At 35.1% G+C, this 22,009-nt stretch overlaps 3 protein-coding genes across 4 annotated transcripts; 1 reads left to right on the forward strand and 2 right to left on the reverse strand.

Annotated features, from left to right (window-relative positions):
• Nucleotides 1–859: 859 nt before the first annotated feature.
• si:dkey-42i9.4 (uncharacterized protein LOC492503 homolog) lies at nt 860–2,158 on the reverse strand. The gene is made up of 3 exons (XM_058760843.1): nt 1,963–2,158; nt 1,656–1,792; nt 860–1,407 (listed from the first exon to the last, which is right to left on the reverse strand). The coding sequence occupies exons 2-3, from the start codon at nt 1,771–1,773 to the stop codon at nt 1,070–1,072; spliced, it is 456 nt and encodes a 151-aa protein (XP_058616826.1). The 5' UTR covers nt 1,774–1,792; nt 1,963–2,158; the 3' UTR covers nt 860–1,069.
• A 1,460-nt stretch (nt 2,159–3,618) lies between these two features.
• On the forward strand, nt 3,619–12,729 carry atrip (ATR interacting protein). Its single transcript, XM_058760840.1, has 14 exons — nt 3,619–3,877; nt 4,949–5,264; nt 6,580–6,659; nt 6,838–7,008; nt 7,077–7,192; nt 8,444–8,544; nt 8,645–8,728; nt 8,817–8,943; nt 10,072–10,725; nt 11,412–11,554; nt 11,629–11,720; nt 11,797–11,883; nt 12,088–12,346; nt 12,502–12,729. The coding sequence occupies exons 2-14, from the start codon at nt 4,961–4,963 to the stop codon at nt 12,573–12,575; spliced, it is 2,292 nt and encodes a 763-aa protein (XP_058616823.1). The 5' UTR covers nt 3,619–3,877; nt 4,949–4,960; the 3' UTR covers nt 12,576–12,729.
• A 983-nt stretch (nt 12,730–13,712) lies between these two features.
• Nucleotides 13,713–20,705, reverse strand: LOC131530521 (protein shisa-5-like). Of its 2 annotated transcripts, none has more exons than XM_058760842.1 (5): nt 20,341–20,705; nt 19,230–19,389; nt 18,742–18,863; nt 16,452–16,661; nt 13,713–14,966 (listed from the first exon to the last, which is right to left on the reverse strand). In XM_058760842.1, exons 1-5 carry the CDS (start codon nt 20,399–20,401, stop codon nt 14,788–14,790), a joined length of 732 nt encoding a protein of 243 aa, XP_058616825.1. In that variant the 5' UTR covers nt 20,402–20,705; the 3' UTR covers nt 13,713–14,787. The 2 variants fall into 2 exon arrangements, with proteins under 2 accessions (XP_058616825.1, XP_058616824.1); XM_058760841.1 differs by having other exon boundaries at nt 18,742–18,866; nt 20,341–20,702.
• Nucleotides 20,706–22,009: the final 1,304 nt, after the last annotated feature.

Below are 22,009 nucleotides of genomic sequence, written 5' to 3' on the forward strand. Positions count from 1 at the left end.
CAGAATTTTTTATTTATTTTTGGATTCATAAGTTATTTCATATTAAGTCAAATAATTAATTAATGCAAATAAATAAATATTTATTTTTACCTGAATACATTTTAAATTGTGTACCTTGTGAATATTAGTGTAATTATTGCATATAATTTGAATTTAAAGAGTTCAGAAATATATGTTCAAAAATATATGTTAATAGGTTGGGATTGTAGGGGGTTTTCTGTACTGGCAAATAATTAGAAAACATCTAAATTGGGAAAATTCCAAAATTAAAGCAATAACATGTGAGAGACATTTTTAGAGCCCGAAGTTTGTTGCATTTGGTCTAGTAAGACAATTAAAACATTTTAAATTAACTGACTACTAAAGTAATTTAGACATTTATGACTATGCATGATTTCAAATGCTTATGTGAATGTAAGGAGGCTAAGAAAATGCAATGAAAATGCCTTATAAATACAAACAAAATTAAAGAAATGCTCTTTAAAATCATCCATAAAAAGTATTACTAGGCGAAGAGTAAGTTCTTTGTTCTGGACTTTTTTTCATTCGGTTAAGAAAATCTGATTTACACATTAAATTTTTGACTATGTCATTGTAATTAATATTCATTTATTTTTTTAAGGTAAATCCCATATATATATATAAAACTTTAAGAAAAGTAAATTAGTTTTTAATAAAGATGCAAAATGTATAGCTTGTCTAACTATAGTAAAGTGCTTGCTTGTAAAGTATTAAAAATGAAGAGTCCTTTGTACAGCTTATGTTTTGATTAAATCGGTGTATCAAATATAGTTACATGGAATAACCACAAAAGACAGTTTATTTTTTAAGAAATTCATAGAAAATTTTAATAGAAATTTTAAAAAAACATATTCAACATGACTGTACAGGGAGCTTAAAACACATTTAATCAAAATACATCTGTTTTCACTATGAGGTCAAGAAGATGACGATTTCACCGTTGATTAAAAAAAATCTGTCTTAAAAAAACAAGGTTTAAAAAGAAATCGAACATGAGCAATGCCTGATTTACTGCGCTCATGAGCATCTAATTACACAAAATCAATCTTCAGCTGGAGCAGGTCATCATGCCGAAGGATTTGGACGGACTCGACCGTCCGATTCTCAGTTCATCTTTGCAGCTGTCCGCCTGGTTTGTGTCTGACGGAGGCACGGACTCGTAGAGGACGCATATGGACCCGTCCTCTCCAATCCGGTAGGACACTTCATAAGGATCGACCCACATGGTGAGTTCACTTGGAAGCAGTGAAAAGAGTTGCTCTTTTGTGAGTCCGATCGTACAGGCTGCTTTGCCTATCAATGGGTCCATCTTGTGGTTGATCCGGATGCACCTGTAACCCGAACCTCGGTAGGGTGCATTTGGGAACCAATGGTGCTGATAATGATCTGCAATGAAAAAAAGAAAGTCAGGCTTTGGTGCAATCAGTCATGACCTTGGTGTTCGCAATTCTTTGCCAAAGATTCTGGTTCTTTGATAAGCCACAAATTAGTCTAAGTTTCAGTGAATGGACTTTGGTGCCGCAATAAACCTTCATCTGCTTTGTTCAAAACAATGTTCAATTTCATCTTAAACCACAAAATGTGGACGAATTTACTTCTAAACAATGGAAAGTTCACGTCCAATTCCTTCTTACCCCCCAAAGATTCTTCCAAAGAGAATCTGAATTGTTGCAGCTGTTCCTCTGAAAGCAGCCCTGTTCCTCTCAACAGACGTGTGACAAAGTTAGCAGCAGTAGAGACTTCGGTTTTCATCGTGAAGTTTTCGCATGCGCTGAAAGGGGAAACGCAAGAAAACCGTGAAACACAACCTAATGTGAGAACAACCGAGTTTTTGATATCAATTAGCTCAAGTACAGCTGAACTCAACAGGCCTGGCCACTGTCTTTGGCACGTTCCTTTGTTCAAAACAACACGAAAAATCGCCACTTAAACGCCACCGACCTGATCCAGTGATTCAGAGTGGGGACACAAAGAGCTTATACGGCTGCTGCGAGTGCTTTTATTGACTCAGTAGTGAAAACGGACAAATAAATCAGTATTTTCGACTACGAACTTCCTCCTTCGGCGATGGCTCGCGCTAGTACGTGCAGCTTCAGTTCTGACTCTGATGGTAAACACTCCAGAGCCACGCGTCTCAGCCAATCAGAGCGCGACTTCGCCGTGACGTCCCACGCCAGCTCCTGCCATAAACACAGACGGCGTATCACATATCAAACAAGCAAAATGTAGTTGTTACTTTTATATACTTGTTTATAAAGTAAAGTATGTTGCATATAGCATATTATATGTGCAATTTATATATGTATATGCATTTCCATATCTTGTGTCTCAGTGAATTGTTTCGCGTTGGACAAGTTCACGGACACAGCTTGACTTGATTGTACTGATTGTGAAGGTTTTGAGAGAAAAGAGGTTGTGTGTGTCTTGAATTGCGGCTAAATTTAAGTGGCCCTCCCTGCTAAAAAAAAAAATAGTAGAAGCCCAATAAAAACCATCAGAGAAATTATAATGGTTTCCATTAAAATACCATTATAAACCATTAGCTTTTTTCCAGTAAAACCATTACAAATTCCTTTTTGTAGTGTGTTTTGGGCGTTTTTCCAATAACATCCCACCAATAGAATCCATCACATACCAGTAGACACCATTATAGTTTCCTTTAAAACCAATACAATTCCCATTAAAACCATTAAATTTTTTTAGGCAGGGTTCTATTGTTTTTTTCAGCAGGGCCTTCAAACTGCACAGCAACAAAAACTATTTCATTGTGTGTACTTAATGTTTATATACTTTTTATAGTCTATAACGGTGTTTTGCTGCGCATCAACGAAAATTACTATAGTTAAACCATGGTAACCACAAATTAACCATGGTTTTGCTACACTTACCATAGTTTAAACCATGGTATTTGTAGTAAAACTGTGGTTACACAAATGATAATCAATATGCCAAAAAAAACAACAACAACAACAAAAAAACATGGTTACTACACTTTTACTACAATAAAACCATGGTAAATTTCGTAAGGCATATACCACTTGTGCATTTCATATAAAAAGAGAGTGTATAGTGGCCTAATAAGGTTAGATGTTAAGTATTAGTATAAATATTAAGCTACGTTTTTATGCACAGTAACTATAAGCTCACGAAAATTTGATTGACTTTTCTTATAGTTCATGTTTCTTAAACCAGAAACCAGTTTTTCGCCACGGGATAATTAAAAAAGTAATTGGTACTTTTTATCTTACAATTCGGACTCTATATCTATCTATCTATCTATCTATCTATCTATCTATCTATCTATCTATCTATCTATCTATCTATCTATCTATCCATCCATCCATCCCGTGGCGGAAACAAGCTTCCATAGTTAACTGTGTATGAAAAAGATAATGAAAAGGTCTAAACTTGGGCCAGCCATGATAAAATAATACCTTTTAAATCACTACTTTGAGTGTGTTTTCTAAATGAAATCGTTCGAAACGCGTTTGTGTACGACACTTGTCTCACGAGCTTTTCCGTAGTACGTGCGCTGGTCAATAGACCAATCAGAGCGCGCTGTAACACACTGGGGTCGCTCTTCAGCCAATCAGGTGAGGTTTTACTACCGTATGCGTTTTCGGCTGGCCGCATCGCATGGACACTCCTCCAGTCCACACTGAATGAGAGGCAAAGCTCAGAAATGTTTCCAACTTCACAAGTTTTCTGTTATTTATTTGTTTAGTATTTTATGTTTATGTTAATAGCTCAGAGTAGCACTTTATTTGGAGTGTTCACGGTTTGGTGCTGCATGTCGGGTGTTTGACGGGCCGCGTCAGGTTAATGCAGGAGTCTGAGAGAGACACTGAAGCAGCAGGTAACTGATAAACCTCAGGACTTTACTACAGTTTTACCATGGTAAACGCAGTATGTGACTTTAAACGACCGTTGACTGTAGGTTAGGTATTATTTTTCACCTTTGGTAGGAAAATTATTTAATTATTTAATTTGACTAGTATCATTATGATATTGTCGGTTGGGTTTTTGGTTTGTACTACTGACATTAGTTTCTTTTTCAAATGGCACTTACTGTATTTTATATATTAAAAGGCTAGTTTCCCCAACATTCAATAATGTGTGTGTGTGTGTGTGTGTGTGTATGTGTGTATATATATATATATATATATATATATATATGTATGTATGTGTGTGTGTGTCTCCGTCTCCAAGACGCTTCAAGAAACCTACCTGCAAAGCTACATTACTGTTAAAAGTTTTAGGCTCTTGTGTAAAAATGCTGTAAAATGAGGATGTTGTCAAAAATAATGTCATAAATAGATTTTTTTTAGTCAATTAACTTCTATTAACTAAATTAGATCAGCATTTGGTGTGACCATCCTTTGCGTTTATTTTGTAGCTTTTGCACTAGGTACACTTGACTTGAGCAGAGTGGAAGCTTTGCAGGTAGGTTTCTTGAAGCGTCTTGGAGACGTTGCCACAGTTCTTCTGGATTTAGTCTGTCTCGGTTTCTTCATGTCGTTCCAGACAGACTGGATGATGATCAGATCAGATCTCTGTGTGGAGCACTGGCTGCGCAAAAATCTTACTGGATTATTATACAATTAACGTTAATGGCAAAATGAATGTTTGGAAATGTAAACTGATATTTCCTACTGACACACTACAGCAAAAGATAGAAATAACTGATTTAAAACTGTTCTTTAGTTAGTGAAAATACTAGTGTTATAATTATTTTGGCCATGTCTGTGTGTGTGTGTGTGTGTATGTGTATATATATATATATATATATATGTATATGTGTGTGTATTTATGTATGTATGTATGTATTCAAAAATGTGAACACACATACTCATTCTTTATTATGACTATTTTCATATTAAATATCCACTGAACATTAATAGATAATGTTTTCTTTATTTCCCAAAAGCACCTTGTTGACATGAACTTCCCGCCAAGAAAGAAACTGAAAGGCCAGCAGGTCCCAGCTGAACCCGACCCGTTTGACGATGACATCGATTTCACCCAGGATGACCTGGAGCAGATTGACATTATCGCGTCTCAGGCCATCACAGGAGACGGCCAGAACAGTGGGTCAAAGAGAGCGTTTGGTTCTGTGTTCGCTTGCACTGATGAGCAGAGCAAAGCACCTGTGAAATCCAGCCGCAAAACATTTGCCATCGGAGATGGCTGCAGCAGCAGCAGCACGTTTAACAATAAAGCAGCTCAAAGAAAAGATGTGTTCGGTTAGTATTTTGGATGCACATTCCACAAGTCCTTTCTCAATTGCTACCCTGTCTGATTTTGGACCAATTTTTTTGTAATATTCCCACTGTTCTTTGCATAGCTCATTTTTGCATTATATGGATAGGTTAAATTAGAAATTTAAATTAGAAGTTTGTGTGTGTTATGTCTCACACAGCAGATTTATAGTAATAACAGCAACAATAAATATAATTGATTAATTATGTATGTCATTTTTGTACTGTATGGATTCTGGATGGGTTAAATTACAAATTTAACAAGTTGTGTGTTATTTTGTGTCTCACACAGCGGATTTATAGTATTAATAAAAACAAAAACAAGAATCAGATTTAATATGATTTAATTTAATAACATTTCATTTAATAATAAACTAAATAAAATATAATATTCAGTCTTTTGTTATTTATTATTAAATTAACTATTATTTTTATTATTAATTATTGTTATTGAAGTTTTTTAAAGTCAAAGTTAAAGGTTTTTGCATGTTTAATTTTTACTTTGGATTTTGGGTGGCTTAAACTGGAAATTTAACAAGTATGTAATATTGCTTCTCTCACAGCGGATTTATAATATTAATAATAATTAGATTAGATATAATATTAATATTTGTGACCCTGGACCACAAAACTAGTCTTAAGTCGCTGGGGTATATTTGTAGCAAAAATAGCCAAAAATACATCGTATGGGTCAAAATTATCCATTTTTCTTTTATGCCAAAAATCATTAGGATATTAAGTAAAGATCATGTTCCATGAAGATATTTTGTAAATTTCCTACCGTAAATATATCAAAAGTTAATTTTTGATTAGTAATATGTATTGCTAAGAACTTCATTTGGACAACTTTAAAGGCAATTTTCTCAGTATTTTGATTTTTTTTGCACCCTCAGATTCCAGATTTTCAAATAGTTGTATCTCAGCCAAATATTGTCCTATTCTAACAAACCATACATCAATGGAAATTATGTATAAATCTCAATTTCAAAAAATTCACCCTGGTTTTGTGGTCCAGGATCACATTTAAGAAGTAATAAGATTTAATTTAATAATATCTTAATTAAATTAAAAAATAAATTAATTAATTTAACAGTAATATTTAGATTTTTATTATTGAAGTGTCATTATTGAAGTGTCATATAATAATAATTTTATTATTTTTAATATTATTATTATTATTATTATTATTATTGATTCCCACATTTCTTTGCATAGTTCACTTTTGCATTGTATGGACTCTGAATGGGTTGAACTAGAAATTTAACAAGTTTTATAATTTGTCATTTTGCGTCTCTCACAGCGGATGGACATTCCAGTAAAGATGGAGAAGATCTGTACTACAAGCAGTTAGAGCAACAGCAAGCAGACCTGAAGAAAAAGGTGCGTTCTTCAACACGTGCAGTTCTTTGTAGTCTGCAGAAAATTGCTTTGATTGTGCTCATAGATGCCTCATTATGCAGTTTATTCCTAAATTCCACATTTTGGTCAAGGTTTGGTCAACAAAACTGCTGTCAATTTAGTTTCTCATGACTCCATCTGCATTTCGGTTCACACTCAGCTGAAGGAGGTAGAGGAGGAGATCCTGATGAAGAATGGAGAGATCCGAGTCCTGCGTGACTCCCTGAAACAGGCCAATCAGGAGAAGGAGCAGCAGCGGCAGACCCAGCTCGCCCTGGAGAAAGAGAAAGCTCACGCTCAGAGCGAACACGAGAAGGAGCTGTCCAGGAAGGTACGGCACAGCCTCACAGAGCCACTGAAGCATTCATTACATTCAGCTAAATGCTTGTTTCACTGCAGGTGCAGTCGCTGCAGTCAGAGTTGCACTTTAAAGAAGCCGAGATGAATGAAATGAGAGGGAAACTTCAGAGCGTTGAGCGTGGAGGAAAGCAGCCCGGCACACCTGCACGAAACATGTAAATGCAGCTTCCTTTTTTGTTTGTCTTCCAGAGAAATCAGTAGTGAGAGAGTTGTTCTGTGGTCTGCACTGACTGTTACAACATTGTGTTCATTTATGCGTGTCTTTTTGTTCATATAAGTACATCTCTTTGCACACACTCCACTCCACAGTGCATCATGTTACATTGGTTTTTTTTTGTTAGGTTTTATTAAATTAAATTGTACTAAATATTTCAATAATAATATCAAAAATAATAATTGTTGTTATTATTATTGTTATTATTATAAAGAATAATTAATAGTAATACTTAATTATTTTTAATAGCTACAGAAATATTAATAATGATAGTACTACTGATTCTAAAATGTTTAATTATTATAATTATTATTTTTAATATGAAAAACTAGAAGTAAACTCAGGCTTTATTACATTAAATTGTACTAAGTATGTCAATAATGATAATAATAGTAATAATTATTATTATAAAGAATAATTAATAGTAATTCTTCATTATTTTTAATAGCAATAGAAATATTAATAATCTAAAATGATTCTAAAAATATTAATTATTATTTTTGATATAAAAATTGTAGTAAGTAGTGGAACCACTTTATTATTATTATTTTTTTATTATTATTATTATTTTTAAACTATAATAATGGTTTTATTTAATGATAATAACAATGTTAATAGTAATAATAATAATAATAACAATTATATTATTTAATTATAAAAGTAATCATTATTGTTATTCGTAATGTTATTATTGTTATGTAACATTTTATTATTATTATAAAATAAGTGATAGTAGTACTTTATTGTTTAAAAATAATTAATTTTATTATTATTATTATTTAATTATTATTGTTAAATTATCCTTTACTATTAATTAAAATTTGTAATAATATTAATAATAGCAGTGGTAATAATAATAATTCTTATTGTATGTATTTATTATTAGTAGTATTATTAAATAAGTAAACACAATACTTCAATATAATAAAAGTTTATTGTTTTTGTTATTGTTAAACAATGTAATATTAAAGGATTACTATTGCTTTTAGATTAATAACATTAATTACTAGGCTTCTTAAAAGTGTAGGTATTACTGTTTTTAAATATATTATTTTATAATAATATTATTATATTTAATTATTATTATTATTATTATTATTAATATTTTTTTTTATTAATTGGCAGAGTAGAATTTTACCTAAAATCTGATCTCGAGTTGATTTGTGTGCTGTGTTTTGTTGTGTTAACACAGTGTTCACTCTCCTGCGAGTCGAGCGTTCATGACTAAACAAAACTTCTCAGCCGAATTCTCCAAGAAAACATCTCCTGTCAAAAAAGCCCAATTATTAGAGGGTATGAATTTTTTACTTCTGAGCTTATGCACATTTCCTGTCTGCTGACGTGTTTCCATTCTCATTCCATCCCTAAATATCATATTTTCCAACTCTATCAGATGGTAAACCAGCTCAGTCCAAACGTTCCCTCACAGAAGAACCACGACTGGACCGAACCCTCAGCGCCGATCACCAACAGGAAGGTAAGCGCTGATCAGATGTCTCGCACAGATCTCCTTGCTTCTGTTATCTTGGTGTGTTGCAGTGATGCTGTGGTTTGTTCTGCTGCAGGCTGTGTGTTACTGAACCTGCTGCTGCAGCAGCCGCTGGATCCGAGCGCTTTGGGTCTGTGTCACCTGCTGTCCATCAGTCCTGATGCTCTGCCGAACATTCTGTCCCCGCACGGATACGTCAGCCCGTAAGCCTCAACAAGCCACTTCACACTAATTAAACACTTCACACTTACTGGTTGTATTTGTGCGTGTCCTGAATGTCCTGAAACATGAGAAACCTACTGTAAACATCGGCTTCCATTACATGCAACTGTTTGTTTTGGGAAATCATCGGCCCACTTGTAGAGCATTCATCATACAATGCTGTAAGGATGGAAATTTCCATTGTGTCATTTGTTTGGTTTTGTTTGGTATTTTCCAGTGGAACATCTGAACAATGTCAACTTCTTAAACGCTGATCAAATATACTTTTAAGTCACATGAGCAGAGATGTATACGGTTCATTAATAACGTCATACAGAACAAGTCACTCTACAGCTTCACATTCATTTCAGAAAATGTCATGACATTTGCTGATTTTATATTACAGTACTATTAACATTGTTGTTATTATTACAATTGTATTTGATTTATTATTAAAATTGTATTTGTAGTATGTACTATTTAAATGAAATAGTACAGAATACTGTACTGATAACAATAACATTATTATTATTGTTATTATTATTGCCAGTAGTAGTCGTAGCAATCGTTTTTACGTCATGATATTTGCTTATAATATTTTAATGTTTAAAAATGCATATTGTTGCATTTTATTTATTATTAAACTAAATATAGAATATTGTTAACAATAATTCTTAATGATAATATTTTGGGTCATATTTGCTTTTTTCATTTTAAAACGTTAAAATATGATTTGTATTTTATTATCAAATTAAATAGAATATTGTGTTAATATTGTAATTATAATATATATTATTTATTATTAATGATAATGTTTACATCATGACATTTGCTTTTGTGCATTTATTAAAACATTTTGTTATTAAAATTGTGTTTTATTAAGTTAAATATAGTATATTGTATTAATAACAAATATTATTATTATTGCTAGTAGAGTAGCAGTATTAATTTTTACATCATGACGTTTGAAATATTAAATATTTATTTTATTATTTTAAAAAATGTACTACTATTAATAATAAATTATTAATTTCTGAAGGGGGGCAATTACATTTTTATAGTATCTTTAAATATGTGCTTGAAAAGGTTGGACTGTTGTGAATTTATTTCTTTCTTCCCTCTTTCTTCAGGGGATCTTTGTCAACTTCCAGCTCGTCCTCCACAGAATTCAGATCGTTTCACCGTCCTCAAGCTCGATTCCATCAGCTGCAGAGTCTGGCTACGTCCGCTCTGACCGCATTAGCTCTCCATCACCCCGATAGTTTCCCACATAACCCAGACACTGCTCTCCAAGCCGCCCAGCGCTCATGTCCAGCCGCGGTGCACTTCCTCCCCCTGCTCAGCTTCCACATCAGCACATACTGTCAGTCGCTGGAGTCGGTGGAGAGCTCAGCGAAGGCCTCGCTCCACGGCAGCTCACTATCGGGATCGACTGACTCCAGCCTGGCCTCGAGTCTGGAGGAGTCTCTCAGCGGACAGGAGGAGTTCGCCCTGGCTGCCGTGAAAGCGCTCTATCATGTAGTGTGCTACAGCAGCGAGGCTCTGGAGGAGGTTTTGTGCCGTCAAGAGGACGTAAACAGACCGCAGGGTTCAAAAAATCTCCTCAGCGCCTCTGAACATCTGAACGGAGACACACCGATACAGCTGCCTCTTCTCAGGAGGATCCTACAGCTGGCAGATCCGGCCTTCATTACCGCCGCTGGCCAAAGGGAGGCGCTAGTGAGCGCTAGTTTGAAGACGCTTAGCATGCTGGCTGAGAGTGCGCAGGACAACCAGCTCTTGAGGTTTAGTATCATTCATTTTAATGTTTTCTGTTTTAAATAGAATTTTAAAGGTTTTGTCATTTTGTTTTTGTTTTTTTGTCTGTATGTTTTTTTTTTTTGTTGTTCTTTTTTTTTAATTATTATTTTATTCACTATTTATTAGTTTTAATTTTAGTTTTTGGACTGTTTAAAATTAAAACAAAAATTAGAAATGTTGGTAACTAGGTGAAATTACATTTATTTATTTATTTTTTTTAGATTTTATATTATTTCAATTTATACTTTAAGTAACAAGTTACAGTCACAGTCTTCTGAAGAATTTTGAATTCTTCAGAAGACTGTCTTCTTTGGAATTTGCATTTGTCAGCTGCATACGTCATTGAGGCTGCCTTATTTCAGAAAAGTGACTATTATATTCCAAAGTAAGAAGGAAATCACAGTAATTTACGTCTCACATAGAATAACAGTTAATTTTATGATGATTACTTCAGAAAGTACATCCTCAACGCTGTATGAGACCAGCAGACTCCTGGAGGGACGATTCAATTTCAAACAAAGCCAGTTTTATTTATTTATTTTTCTTTTTTTATTATTATTATTATTATTATTATTATTATTATTATAGTAATTTATTTTTATTTTTTTTATATTATTTTAGTAAATAATGATAAAACTAATTAAACTGCTGTCTAATTTCTCAAATGTAGACTCCAGGTGGTGATGTCAAGTCAAGTGTTGTCTAAATGTCTGACTCTGGAGACTTCCTACAGAATAGTCCATCTGTCTGTTAGATTTCTGTCGTTTATCATCTATAACGAAGAGATGGCCACTAAACTCTGCTCACATGAATGTAAGTGTCTTTTAGTGCTCTATTAAGTGTCTTGTGTTGGCATGATTTAACACAAACCCTCCCTCTTCCCTTAGATCCATGTCCTTTTCTCAAAATATTCCACTACATCACCTCTAGACCGGATAAGTCCGCTTCTGAGGATGTGTGGAGCCGTTTGGAACTTGAGGTAATTATCTTGTAGTATTTAATTTGCAATGTATTACTTAGAAGTGGTTTAAAAAATCTGATTCCTTTGTCAACAGGTCATCCGGTTATTAACCAAACTGTTCACACAGAAGACAGGAACATGGGCGGCTTTGTGTGAATCATCCTGCCAGTGTATTAATGAGGTCTGATTCATACATAAACACTTATTTCAAAATTGTTTGTTTGGCTTTTTTTGTCTTTTATTTTTAGCAAATAATAAGACAAAATGACTAAAGAAACACAATGGGAAATTATTATTGTTTATAGGGCGTTCAAAACAAATGAAAGAGAACTTTGATACTGAAATCTCTGGAACTGACCACACAATAAATTTTTTTGCTCCTCAGGTGGTTCGGACCGTTGTTGTGGTTTTGCACAGACAATGGCTAAAAACAAAAGGCAGAGGAAGTCAGATAGTGGGTAATCGGAGCTGGACGAGTCCTGGATTGCAGGTACTGCGAGAAGCTCTGATGTTACTGCACTGGCTGCTGTTGAAGGACTCGTCTTTTTCCGAACACTGTCTGGAAGTCCTGCATATGTACGATCAAGCCATTCCCGCCATCAGAGATACGTTCCGTCTGGTTCCAGATCTGTCTGAGAGCGAAGGTGTGTTCGTGTCTCTACATTCGATTAGTCATTGATGCCAATGTTATTTTGATTAGCTTGAACATTTGGTATAGTGCATTTAACATCCTTTATATAACAAATTTATCTTGAAATTAGTCGATTGCTGTGCATTAAACTGCATTATATCATCACAGAACTGGCTCTGGAGGAGATCTGCAGATCTGAAACGGAGTACGTTGAAGACATGGATATGGAAACGGGGTCATAATTATCAAACACAAAGTCATGTTTTGTAATAAACAAGGGTGTATCTTGCAATTTTGCCCTTAAAAACATTGTGTTTGTCTTGTCTCCTCAGTTTTTTGTCATTCTTTTAAAAACTGAGCACCAGTGATCCGAATTAAAGAATTATATTAGAATTATATCACCTGTGGCATTTTCATTCTTTTTGTATTACAGAATATAGACTTCCATTGTAAATCCATTATTGTAGAAAAGTGTCTCTTTTTTTTTTAGATTTTATAAACCGAAAGTAGAAATAATTTTCTGTGGTAATCAACAGTACGTGACAAACGTTGTAAAAAGGGTAATATTCGACCTGGGGCCTGTTTCATAAAACAAGTTAAAAATATAAGCCAGGTTTATTGCAGTTAGGTTTTCAAAATAAGTCAGACTAACTAAAATAAGCTTATTTGGTTAACTTGTTTTATAGAACAGGCCCGAAGTTAATTAATAATAATTGTGTGGCTTAATGCTGTGCTGAAAGGGATACTCATGAATGACTGACAAAAATAGTTAGGCTACGGAGGTGTATTTTTATTTTAGGTAAAAGTATCTTATAATTTCACCTGTATATTATCTTAAAACAAAACAAACAAAAACGGATTTTTATGTACAAGACAATCGGCATAGCAACAAGACGAATACTACAATATTACAGTAATATTAATTGCAAAGTCATCTGAGGTAAGTTACACTACAGTCGATAACTAAGAGGCAAAATGGCGCCAAAATGTGTTTGTATTCAAACGACTGCGAGCCCGCGAAGTGATACTACAGACCTGAAAGTAGCACCGGTTTCAGTTCTGGGTTCTGATTAACGGCGTTGCAAAGGAAATAGCTGACCAGTCAAAATCATCACGTGCGCTGCGTAGTTAAATAAGGTAATGAATTACGAATTTAAGTCGTCTGTGGTTTCAAGATGCTACATGGAGTGGTATGTACTTCCCCAAGATGACCAAAGTGTCTTAGCGTAAGTGTACAGTTTTTAATTAGAATTGGTCAACAACGCATGATTATGCTCACTTCCTGTACACCCTTTAACTTCCTCTACACCCTTTAACTTCCTCTGTGTGGTGAACAAATGTTTTGCCTAAAATGTGTGAAATGAGAATGTCTAACAATGTTCAACAGTGATTCCAGCACAATTTCTTTTTATTTGCGGTTGCAAACATGGAGATGCTTGAATGCATAAACATTTTAAAGTAAAACACTGATCAGTTTTAACATACTTACAGTTAATAAACCAACAACATCTCAAAAATGTGACCTGACACACTCAACAGGAATCCGTGGAAGATTGTACCGAGAGGAATTGACCAAACTTCATAACATGGAAGAGCATGTCACAGCATTTTCCAGAGAACCAAACAAAGCAGCCAAACATCTTACAATTTCACCCCCTTTCTGACCTTGAGCGGGAGTTTTAAAAATGGGTGTTTCACATTAAAGTCATTTGTCTTCCAGTCAGGACCTAATTATGGCCATTCTTCCTCACACAGCAATATTCAAATGCTTTTCAGACCCTCAAATATAGTATTCACAAGGGAAACACAAAATGTGTTGATGCCTCCTTCATAAACATGGAGTTTCTACAACATCCAAAACCCAAATTCCATAAAATTATCCAAACGCACAGTGAGAACGTTGCGTTTAAGGTATCCACATGTAATTTGCTGCATAAGCTGCATTAAATAAGGCATATTCTGGATCTCTGAGCATGAGAACACTGCTACAAACATTCACAATTTCATAAATCTGAATGCTACGTGAATCGTGAAAACATCTAAACAGCATGCTGGCGTTGTTCAAATGTACCAACTGATAAAGTGTCGACGTTTTGTGCAAATTCCCAGGATAAAATAAAGCTGGAGATATTTAAGGCGTTTAATGGCATTTCAAGACGAAACGTGGTGTTAGTTCTGGGGCTGGTAAAACATTTTCCCTTTTGCTTAGTGGACAAAAACAAACAAAACAAAAACATTATATGGCTTGGAGTCATGCACAATGGCTGGAGTAAATAAAAATATATTTATATAAAAATGAAGTGTAAAGAAAATGATGCTGACACACGAGCGCACAATAATAGCGAACACCGATCATTTAATTCCCAACCAGATAAGAGAATGCTGTCCACAGTAGATGTACATTGCGCAATTGTAGGATAAAACTACGTAACCATCAACAATCCAGGTTGTGGTTTAGTAGCCGGTCTTTGGTGGCTCCACGTAGGTGGGGTTGTAAGCCGGTTGAGTCGAGCTGTAGTCTGTTGGTGGGGGTGGGTGAGCGAAACCGGGCTGAACTGGTGGTTGTATGGGGTACCCGGCCTGCCCGCCATCATACGCAGCCTGGCTGTAGGGAACAGGATATCCTGGGCCTCCTGGAAACACATGCAAAATTACAGCTTCACTTCAAGTCAATGAACCCTCTATCCAACACTTGCCCTTTTTTTCGATTTCAATGTAGAGCGAAACTTTCAGGTGAAAACCATGCAATTGTTTTTTTAGCAAGCAAAGTGAACCCTAAATCAATCATCGATTGTTGACAGACACTGCCGTATTGGCAGAGACCCCGCCCTGAGTGAGCCGCACACAATCCGCCATGTTTATCTTCAGCTAGAGCATTTAAAAGCAGCATTCATGTAAGAAATGTCATCTCATTATAGCAAGAGAATTTGTTCAGTCCAGAACAGTGAGTGATTTTCTGCTTTTATTTTATTGTTTGGGTCATATTAACAGCGTAGACAGAACTATAGGTACTGCATATTACGCTGCTGTCACTTAATACATAGATCTCACATGAAAATGTGATTTCTTTCCCAGCTGTTTACGTTCACAGACATAACCGACTATGTTTTTGTAACTTATGCGTGTTTTTAACAAACTTCTGTGAAACAGAACTTAGTTTAGTACTTTTCACTGCAAGTGAAAGCCACTTTCTGTATACGCGTTTCGGATGTGTGCGCTCGGAAAACCGTATATCAGAAGTTTAAACTAATGTGGCTAAAATGCATGATTTCAGCATGATTTACATAATCAAAACCAAACAGATGTTTTTTTGGCAGAGATCTGAGATACTAGCTGGAAAAGGGGGCGGGGAGCAGCAGCTCATTTACATTTAAAGAGACGTGCATTAAAACAGCGTGTTTCTGCTTCCACTTAAAATAGGAATTGTGCAGAGCAGGGGAACGCGAGGAACAGGATTAAGAACCGCTGCTTTTGAACATCGATTTTGAAACTTGTGAATCCCTTAGAATTGTTAGAAGCGCGATTCATATACGGAGGTTAGCGAATCTCTAAAGCAGCGCAACATGGCCTCACCCCCTTTGTTGCGTGTTCCTGGGGGCGGGTTTATGTAAATGTCTGGGTTTGTGATGTCACAAACCTGGGAAGTAGCTTGTTATAGTCCCTACGAGCCGTTTTTGTAGGCGATAAACTACCTTAATTTTAAAAGACAATAGCTCCGTTTGCATTGAACTTTCAGCGTCGTAACTTTGCAGATATTGTTTATGCTTAAACAGCAACATTACACACTAACGTAAAAAAAAAAAAAAGTGTAATCACAATCAACCAGCCCTTTAATAAGTCAAAAGTTTATAATAAGTCATTTTTCAGTGACAACGCAAATGAATCACTGTGAATTGATTCGCTGAAACTTTCTGAATTCAAAGAATCTGTCTTAACACTGTCATACTCATGACTCCCAAGTCATGAGACAATGAAGGATTGCTAAACTACATAATGACACATAATTGCCAAATAAAAAGTTCCAACATTCACAGCATTTACAGCAAAATCATCATGAATTTTTGTATATATTTCCCAGCTGACTGAACTTCCTGTTGTGCAAGGTTGTATTATCTTACCGGCCTCCTGATATGGGGGTGGTGGTCCCGCTGCATATGGCTGGCCCTGATATGGTCCTGTTGGCATGGGTTGTCCTCCATAAGCCGGTGTGCCACCGTACCCGGCCTGAGACGGCATGGGCTGGTACGGTGGATACTGACCTCCCTGAACAACAGGCTGCTGAGGGTACTGTGTGCTTACGACTGTAGTGGTTGTTGATCCGATAACAGCTGTAGAAACAATCAAAGGCAAACGAACATGAATAATGAGTTGAGGGATTCACAGTCAATGCATAACATACATACATATTATATAAAAGACTCTGCTGATTTTTTTTTATGTTTCTGAAAAAAGTCTCTTATGCTCACTAGGACTGCATGTATTTGACAAAAATGACAGTAAAAACAGTAATATTGTGAAATATTATCAATTTAAAATAACTGTTTGATTTAAATATTTTAAAATGTAATTTATTCCTGTCATACAAAGCTGAATTTCCAGCATCATTACTCCAGTATCACATGATCCTTCAGAAATCCTAAACATTATAGAACCTCAATTATTCCAACATTTTGATCACTAGTGTGTGTGTGTGTGTGTGTGTGTGTGTATACAATTTTAATTGTTTTTAAACCGAATAAAGAAGGGAAGCCAGACAATGTCTACAATCACAGCTGTAGTTCCTCTTTGTCGTGATTAAATGGCGAAATTTGAAATGCACTAGACTTCAACATCTAGTTGTGCTTTAATTGTTAGAACTGGCTATATATATATATATATATATATAGCCAGTGGATCAAAAAAGTTTATCAAAGTTGTCCTACGACAAAAACGCATTTTGAAAATAAAAACAATCCACCCTGTGAAGAAATGCTGTTCTGCAACCTCACATACAACCAACAACATATTTCCAGCCAGGGTTACTATAGTTAACTAAAAAAAACTAAAATACTTACAAATTATGAATATAAAATAAAAACTTTGTTTTTATTTTCAAAAATATATTTTTTAAATCTCATTTTTATTTAGTTTCACTTGATGTACTAAAATAACTAAAACTGAAATAAAAATGAATTAAAACATTAAAAAACTAATAAAAATGACAAACACTTGAATAAATGAATTAAATAAAAACAATGAATAAAAACTATAATAGTATCTCAATGATCATAAAATAACACTGCTTAAAGCAGAAAACAGATAAACAGAGGTTGACAATTTTAGCAGGTCAGTGAGTCTTTTACAAGATGAACACACTTTTAAGAACTTCTTAAAGCGGTAGTGCACTCAAAAATAAATATTCTGTGTTTTAGGTGCACCGTCGCTTTAAGAAGGGTACTACATTGCTAGTTCCCAGAGTGGGAAGCCAAAACACTTCTTCCCCACTACGTAACTAAATGTTTAAAACAGACATTCTGAAAGTGAGACGCCAGCTGTCATGTGAGCATCTTGTGACACACAATCATTTACAGAGGCTATTGGCACTGTATTCGCACACAGGCACTTCCTCCCGTTTGTGGTTGCTGTGGACACAGTGAGTCAGACTGGGTGGGGAATCCCAGAATGCTCTAGCATTCCGTTTTTCCACTCTCAAAAGACACATTCCAGCATTTGTAGCATAAGCTACAAGGTCAGAGAAAGTCTAAACTTGTGGAAAAACGTTGTACCCTGTCTTACACACAGGTCAATCAGACAAAACATGCCCAGGTCATATTTTGACCCAATATTTAATATATTTTGCATAAAAACACTCATTGTAACACATCCAGACCTTTGACCCTGACTTTTGTTTTAGAATTCCTACTCTCAATTATTATATAAATATTATAATTAATTAAAAATTTATATACTATAACATTATTTAAAGAAACTTGATTTTTAAAAATAATACTTAGTATATTATCATAGGCTTCAAGGTCAGAGAAAGTGTAAACTTGTGGAAAAACTGTTCTATACATGAAAAACACACCTATGTCACATTTTACACCAAAATTAAAAGAAATAAAATAAAGAAATTACTACATTTTGCATAAGTACATTCTCATTATCAAAATGCGTCCTTTTGACTTTTGTTTTGTTTTTATAGTACGCAAGACTAATAAACAGACAATATTAGAGATTTTTACTGTATTTTACATGGAAATAATGTCGAAATTAACATGTTAGTGATGGATTCAGTTTGAGAAACTGGCAAATATTTTTAATTGGCTTCACATGTAAACATGGAATGTGACCCCCGTCCAATTATATCATGTCTCAAATTGAAAACATGAACAAGAATGGATACAATCTGCAATTGTAGACACTTACGTCTGGGTGTTCGGCACATTTTGTAGAGGCAGCAGCAGGGGCAGACGCAGCAGACGATGAACATAATGATGAAGATCACTATCCCCGATATGGTCACGCCGACAATGATAGACTTATTATCACTGCTTCAGGACAGATTATGAAAAAAAGACACATTAGAAAAACACTTTATTGCTTCATATATGACCTAATCACAATCATATTCAAATTTGCACATGCATTTCCCTGAAAAATGTACATAATACTCTTTGGCACCATCAAAACATTCCAGCTATCGCAGCACTGGGACATTGACTCAACCAATGGCATCACAATCTATTTGTCCATTCAAACAAAAATGGGGATTGTGTTTAAGAAGTCATTGTTTTCCAAAACCTAGTTTGGTGACGCTAGCAACACAGAAAGAGTAAGCTGCAGTTGGTGCACTCTTGTCAGTATGAAACTATGAAATACATTTTTTCTATCATGAGAGAAGTGAAACTGCTCACAAAAAACAGTCGTCTTGCTCATCCTCGGATAACCTCATCATTGGATTGGAGCAGCAGTATCTGTTATCACACGTCCCACAACAGAATTGTAAAAATCTACAGTCAATGGAGGGTTTCAGCATACCAGTGCTGCTAATGTAGGCTTTGCAGTCATCGTCGGCTAAACAAAGCAAAAAGACAAGAAATAAATGACATGTTGGCCAAAAATATATTATTGGGGTAGTTCAACCACAAAATAAAATCTAGGTATCTTTTATTCAATGTCAGGTCACCCAAACCCAAGTAGTTGGAATATGACTTGAAATATTCTCATTTAGATTATTTTAATGGTACTTTTTTGGTTTTTTAAGAGTTTGACAGTGTAAACAACCATCTATTTTCCTTGTATGTAAACAAGCAGCACAGACTTTCTTCCAAACGTCTTCTTTTGTGTTTCATGCAAGAAAATAAGCACTGGAACAACATTATCCTACATTTCTTAAGTAATTCCTGTAAACTGTATTGCATCACTTGTGAGCTGATTTTAGCCCCTTGTGGTATGGGGAAATGGATCACATTTCAGGTGTTTTTAAATATACAGAAACTTCCTAAGACTTCATAAAGATATCAAATATTTCATATAGCCTACACAAAACTCATGCAAAATTAAACCGATTACAAACAATATCGATATATTCGCTACACTGAAAAATTGTGTAGAAAAAAAGTGAATCAAAAATTGCTAGTATATTTTACAAAAAATTACAAACGAGCATATATTAATTGAGAAATGTGTAAGTAGAAAGGCTGAAACATTTTTAGTAAAACGTACTTGGATCTTTTGTTTACTTCGAAAAATCATTTTTAGACAAAAAGAGAAAACTACACATGAAAAAAAAAAAAAAACATCAAATGACACACAGAAAAGTCACGCTTTATCACATAGCAAAAAACACACACAATACGTGCCTCAAACACGCACGTTTTGACTTGCCACCGCATTTCACGTCGTTTGTTTGTCAGGGAAGATCCAGCTGTATACTTAGCAGACATCGGTTTACCCGGACAAACCGTCAACAAGAACAAGTTTGAACGCTAAGAAGCCGTTTCTGTAGGTATTTTAGACACTTACCGAATGTCGCCATGAATAAACCCGCAGACAGGAGCAGAAGAACCGGGACGGTGGACGCCATAGCTCAGCTCAGCTCAGCTCCTCTTCAACAGCTCGTTCAAGACGCCTACTGCTCTGACGAGCCCTGCTTTAGGGGACGGAAGGAAAAACCCAGTCCCGCTTAATTTACAGGTTTAACCGTTAACCACGAGCCTACTAAACCTGTGACGTCTAGAGCATAAACATGGGATAAAAGATGAACGTTTTCGAGTGTAAAATTATTAAACAAAAGACACACAATAGCCGACGTTGCATTCACAACAACGGGAATCAGTGGCTGAATAACGCACAGGACTTCTGTCACAATATGGATCTCACGATCCATTAAATGCCCCTCCCATGCTGGAGCCTTTGTGGATGAAACGAAAACGAAAGTCTACTAATCCATTTTAAAACTAGGTCTGGTCATAAACTGGTTTTGGGAACATGGTAGCTGGTTAATGAGCTAGAAACCAGTTATTCCAAAACATGGGCCACTTGATGCCTCAATCTTCAATTATTTTCTTTTCATCACTGTTTATTTTCTAGGAAGCTGTGGTGGAATATGTTTCTAACTGGTAACAAAACCATTACAGAGCTTCCCCGTTGTATAATGGGGTCATTCTTCAATTGGGGTGGCAAATGAGAGGCAGAATTGGTCAAAAATCTTGTTTTGTCAAAAAATGTATTGCTATGCATTTAAAATTTGTTTAATATGCTATATCCATTAAAATAGAAGCTTAAGAACATTTTGATTTTTAAATAATTTCAATCAAACACTGGTGACTCAACCAGTTATGTCTATGGTGTTATCATTTGAAATAAAATTTTGGTTTGTTCTAAAATGAGCAGGGGTGTGCAACTTTAGGTAATAATAAATACATAAATAAATTACTTTAAAGATTCAGTTTAATCGATCATTTAAATTTCAGTTTCAAATATTTATTTGTTCATCTTGGCCCCTATTTCTGCCAAAGGACGATAGTTTATTTTATTAAAATTTGGATATACAGGTGCATCTCAATAAATTAGAATGTCGTGGAAAAGTTCATTTATTTCAGTAATTCAACTCAAATTGTGAAACTCGTGTATTAAATAAATTCAGTGCACACAGACTGAAGTAGTTTAAATCTTTGGCTCTTTTAATTGTGATGATTTTGGCTCACATTTAACAAAAACCCACCAATTCACTCTCAACAAATTAGAATACTTCATAAGACCAATAAAAAAAAACATTTTTAGTGAATTGTTGGTCTTCTGGAAAGTATGTTCATTTACTGTATTTGTACTCAATACTTGGTAGGGGCTCCTTTTGCTTTAATTACTGCCTCAGTTCGGCGTGGCATGGAGGTGATTAGTTTGTGGCACTGCTGAGGTGGTATGGAAGCCCAGGTTGCTTTGACAGTGGCCTTCAGCTCATCTGCATTTTTTGGTCTTTTGTTTTTCATTCTCTTCTTGACAATACCCCATAGAGAGTCTGGTGAGTTTGCTGGCCAGTCAAGCACACCAACACCATGGTCATTTAACCAACTTTTGGTGCTTTTGGCAGTGTGGGCAGGTGCCAAATCCTGCTGGAAAATGAAATCAGCATATTTAAAAAGCTGGTCAGCAGAAGGAAGCATGAAGTGCTCCAAAATTTCTTGGTGAACGG

This window comes from Onychostoma macrolepis, chromosome 22, assembly GCF_012432095.1.
Source record: "Onychostoma macrolepis isolate SWU-2019 chromosome 22, ASM1243209v1, whole genome shotgun sequence".
In the NCBI taxonomy this organism is placed as follows: Eukaryota; Metazoa; Chordata; class Actinopteri; order Cypriniformes; family Cyprinidae; genus Onychostoma; species Onychostoma macrolepis.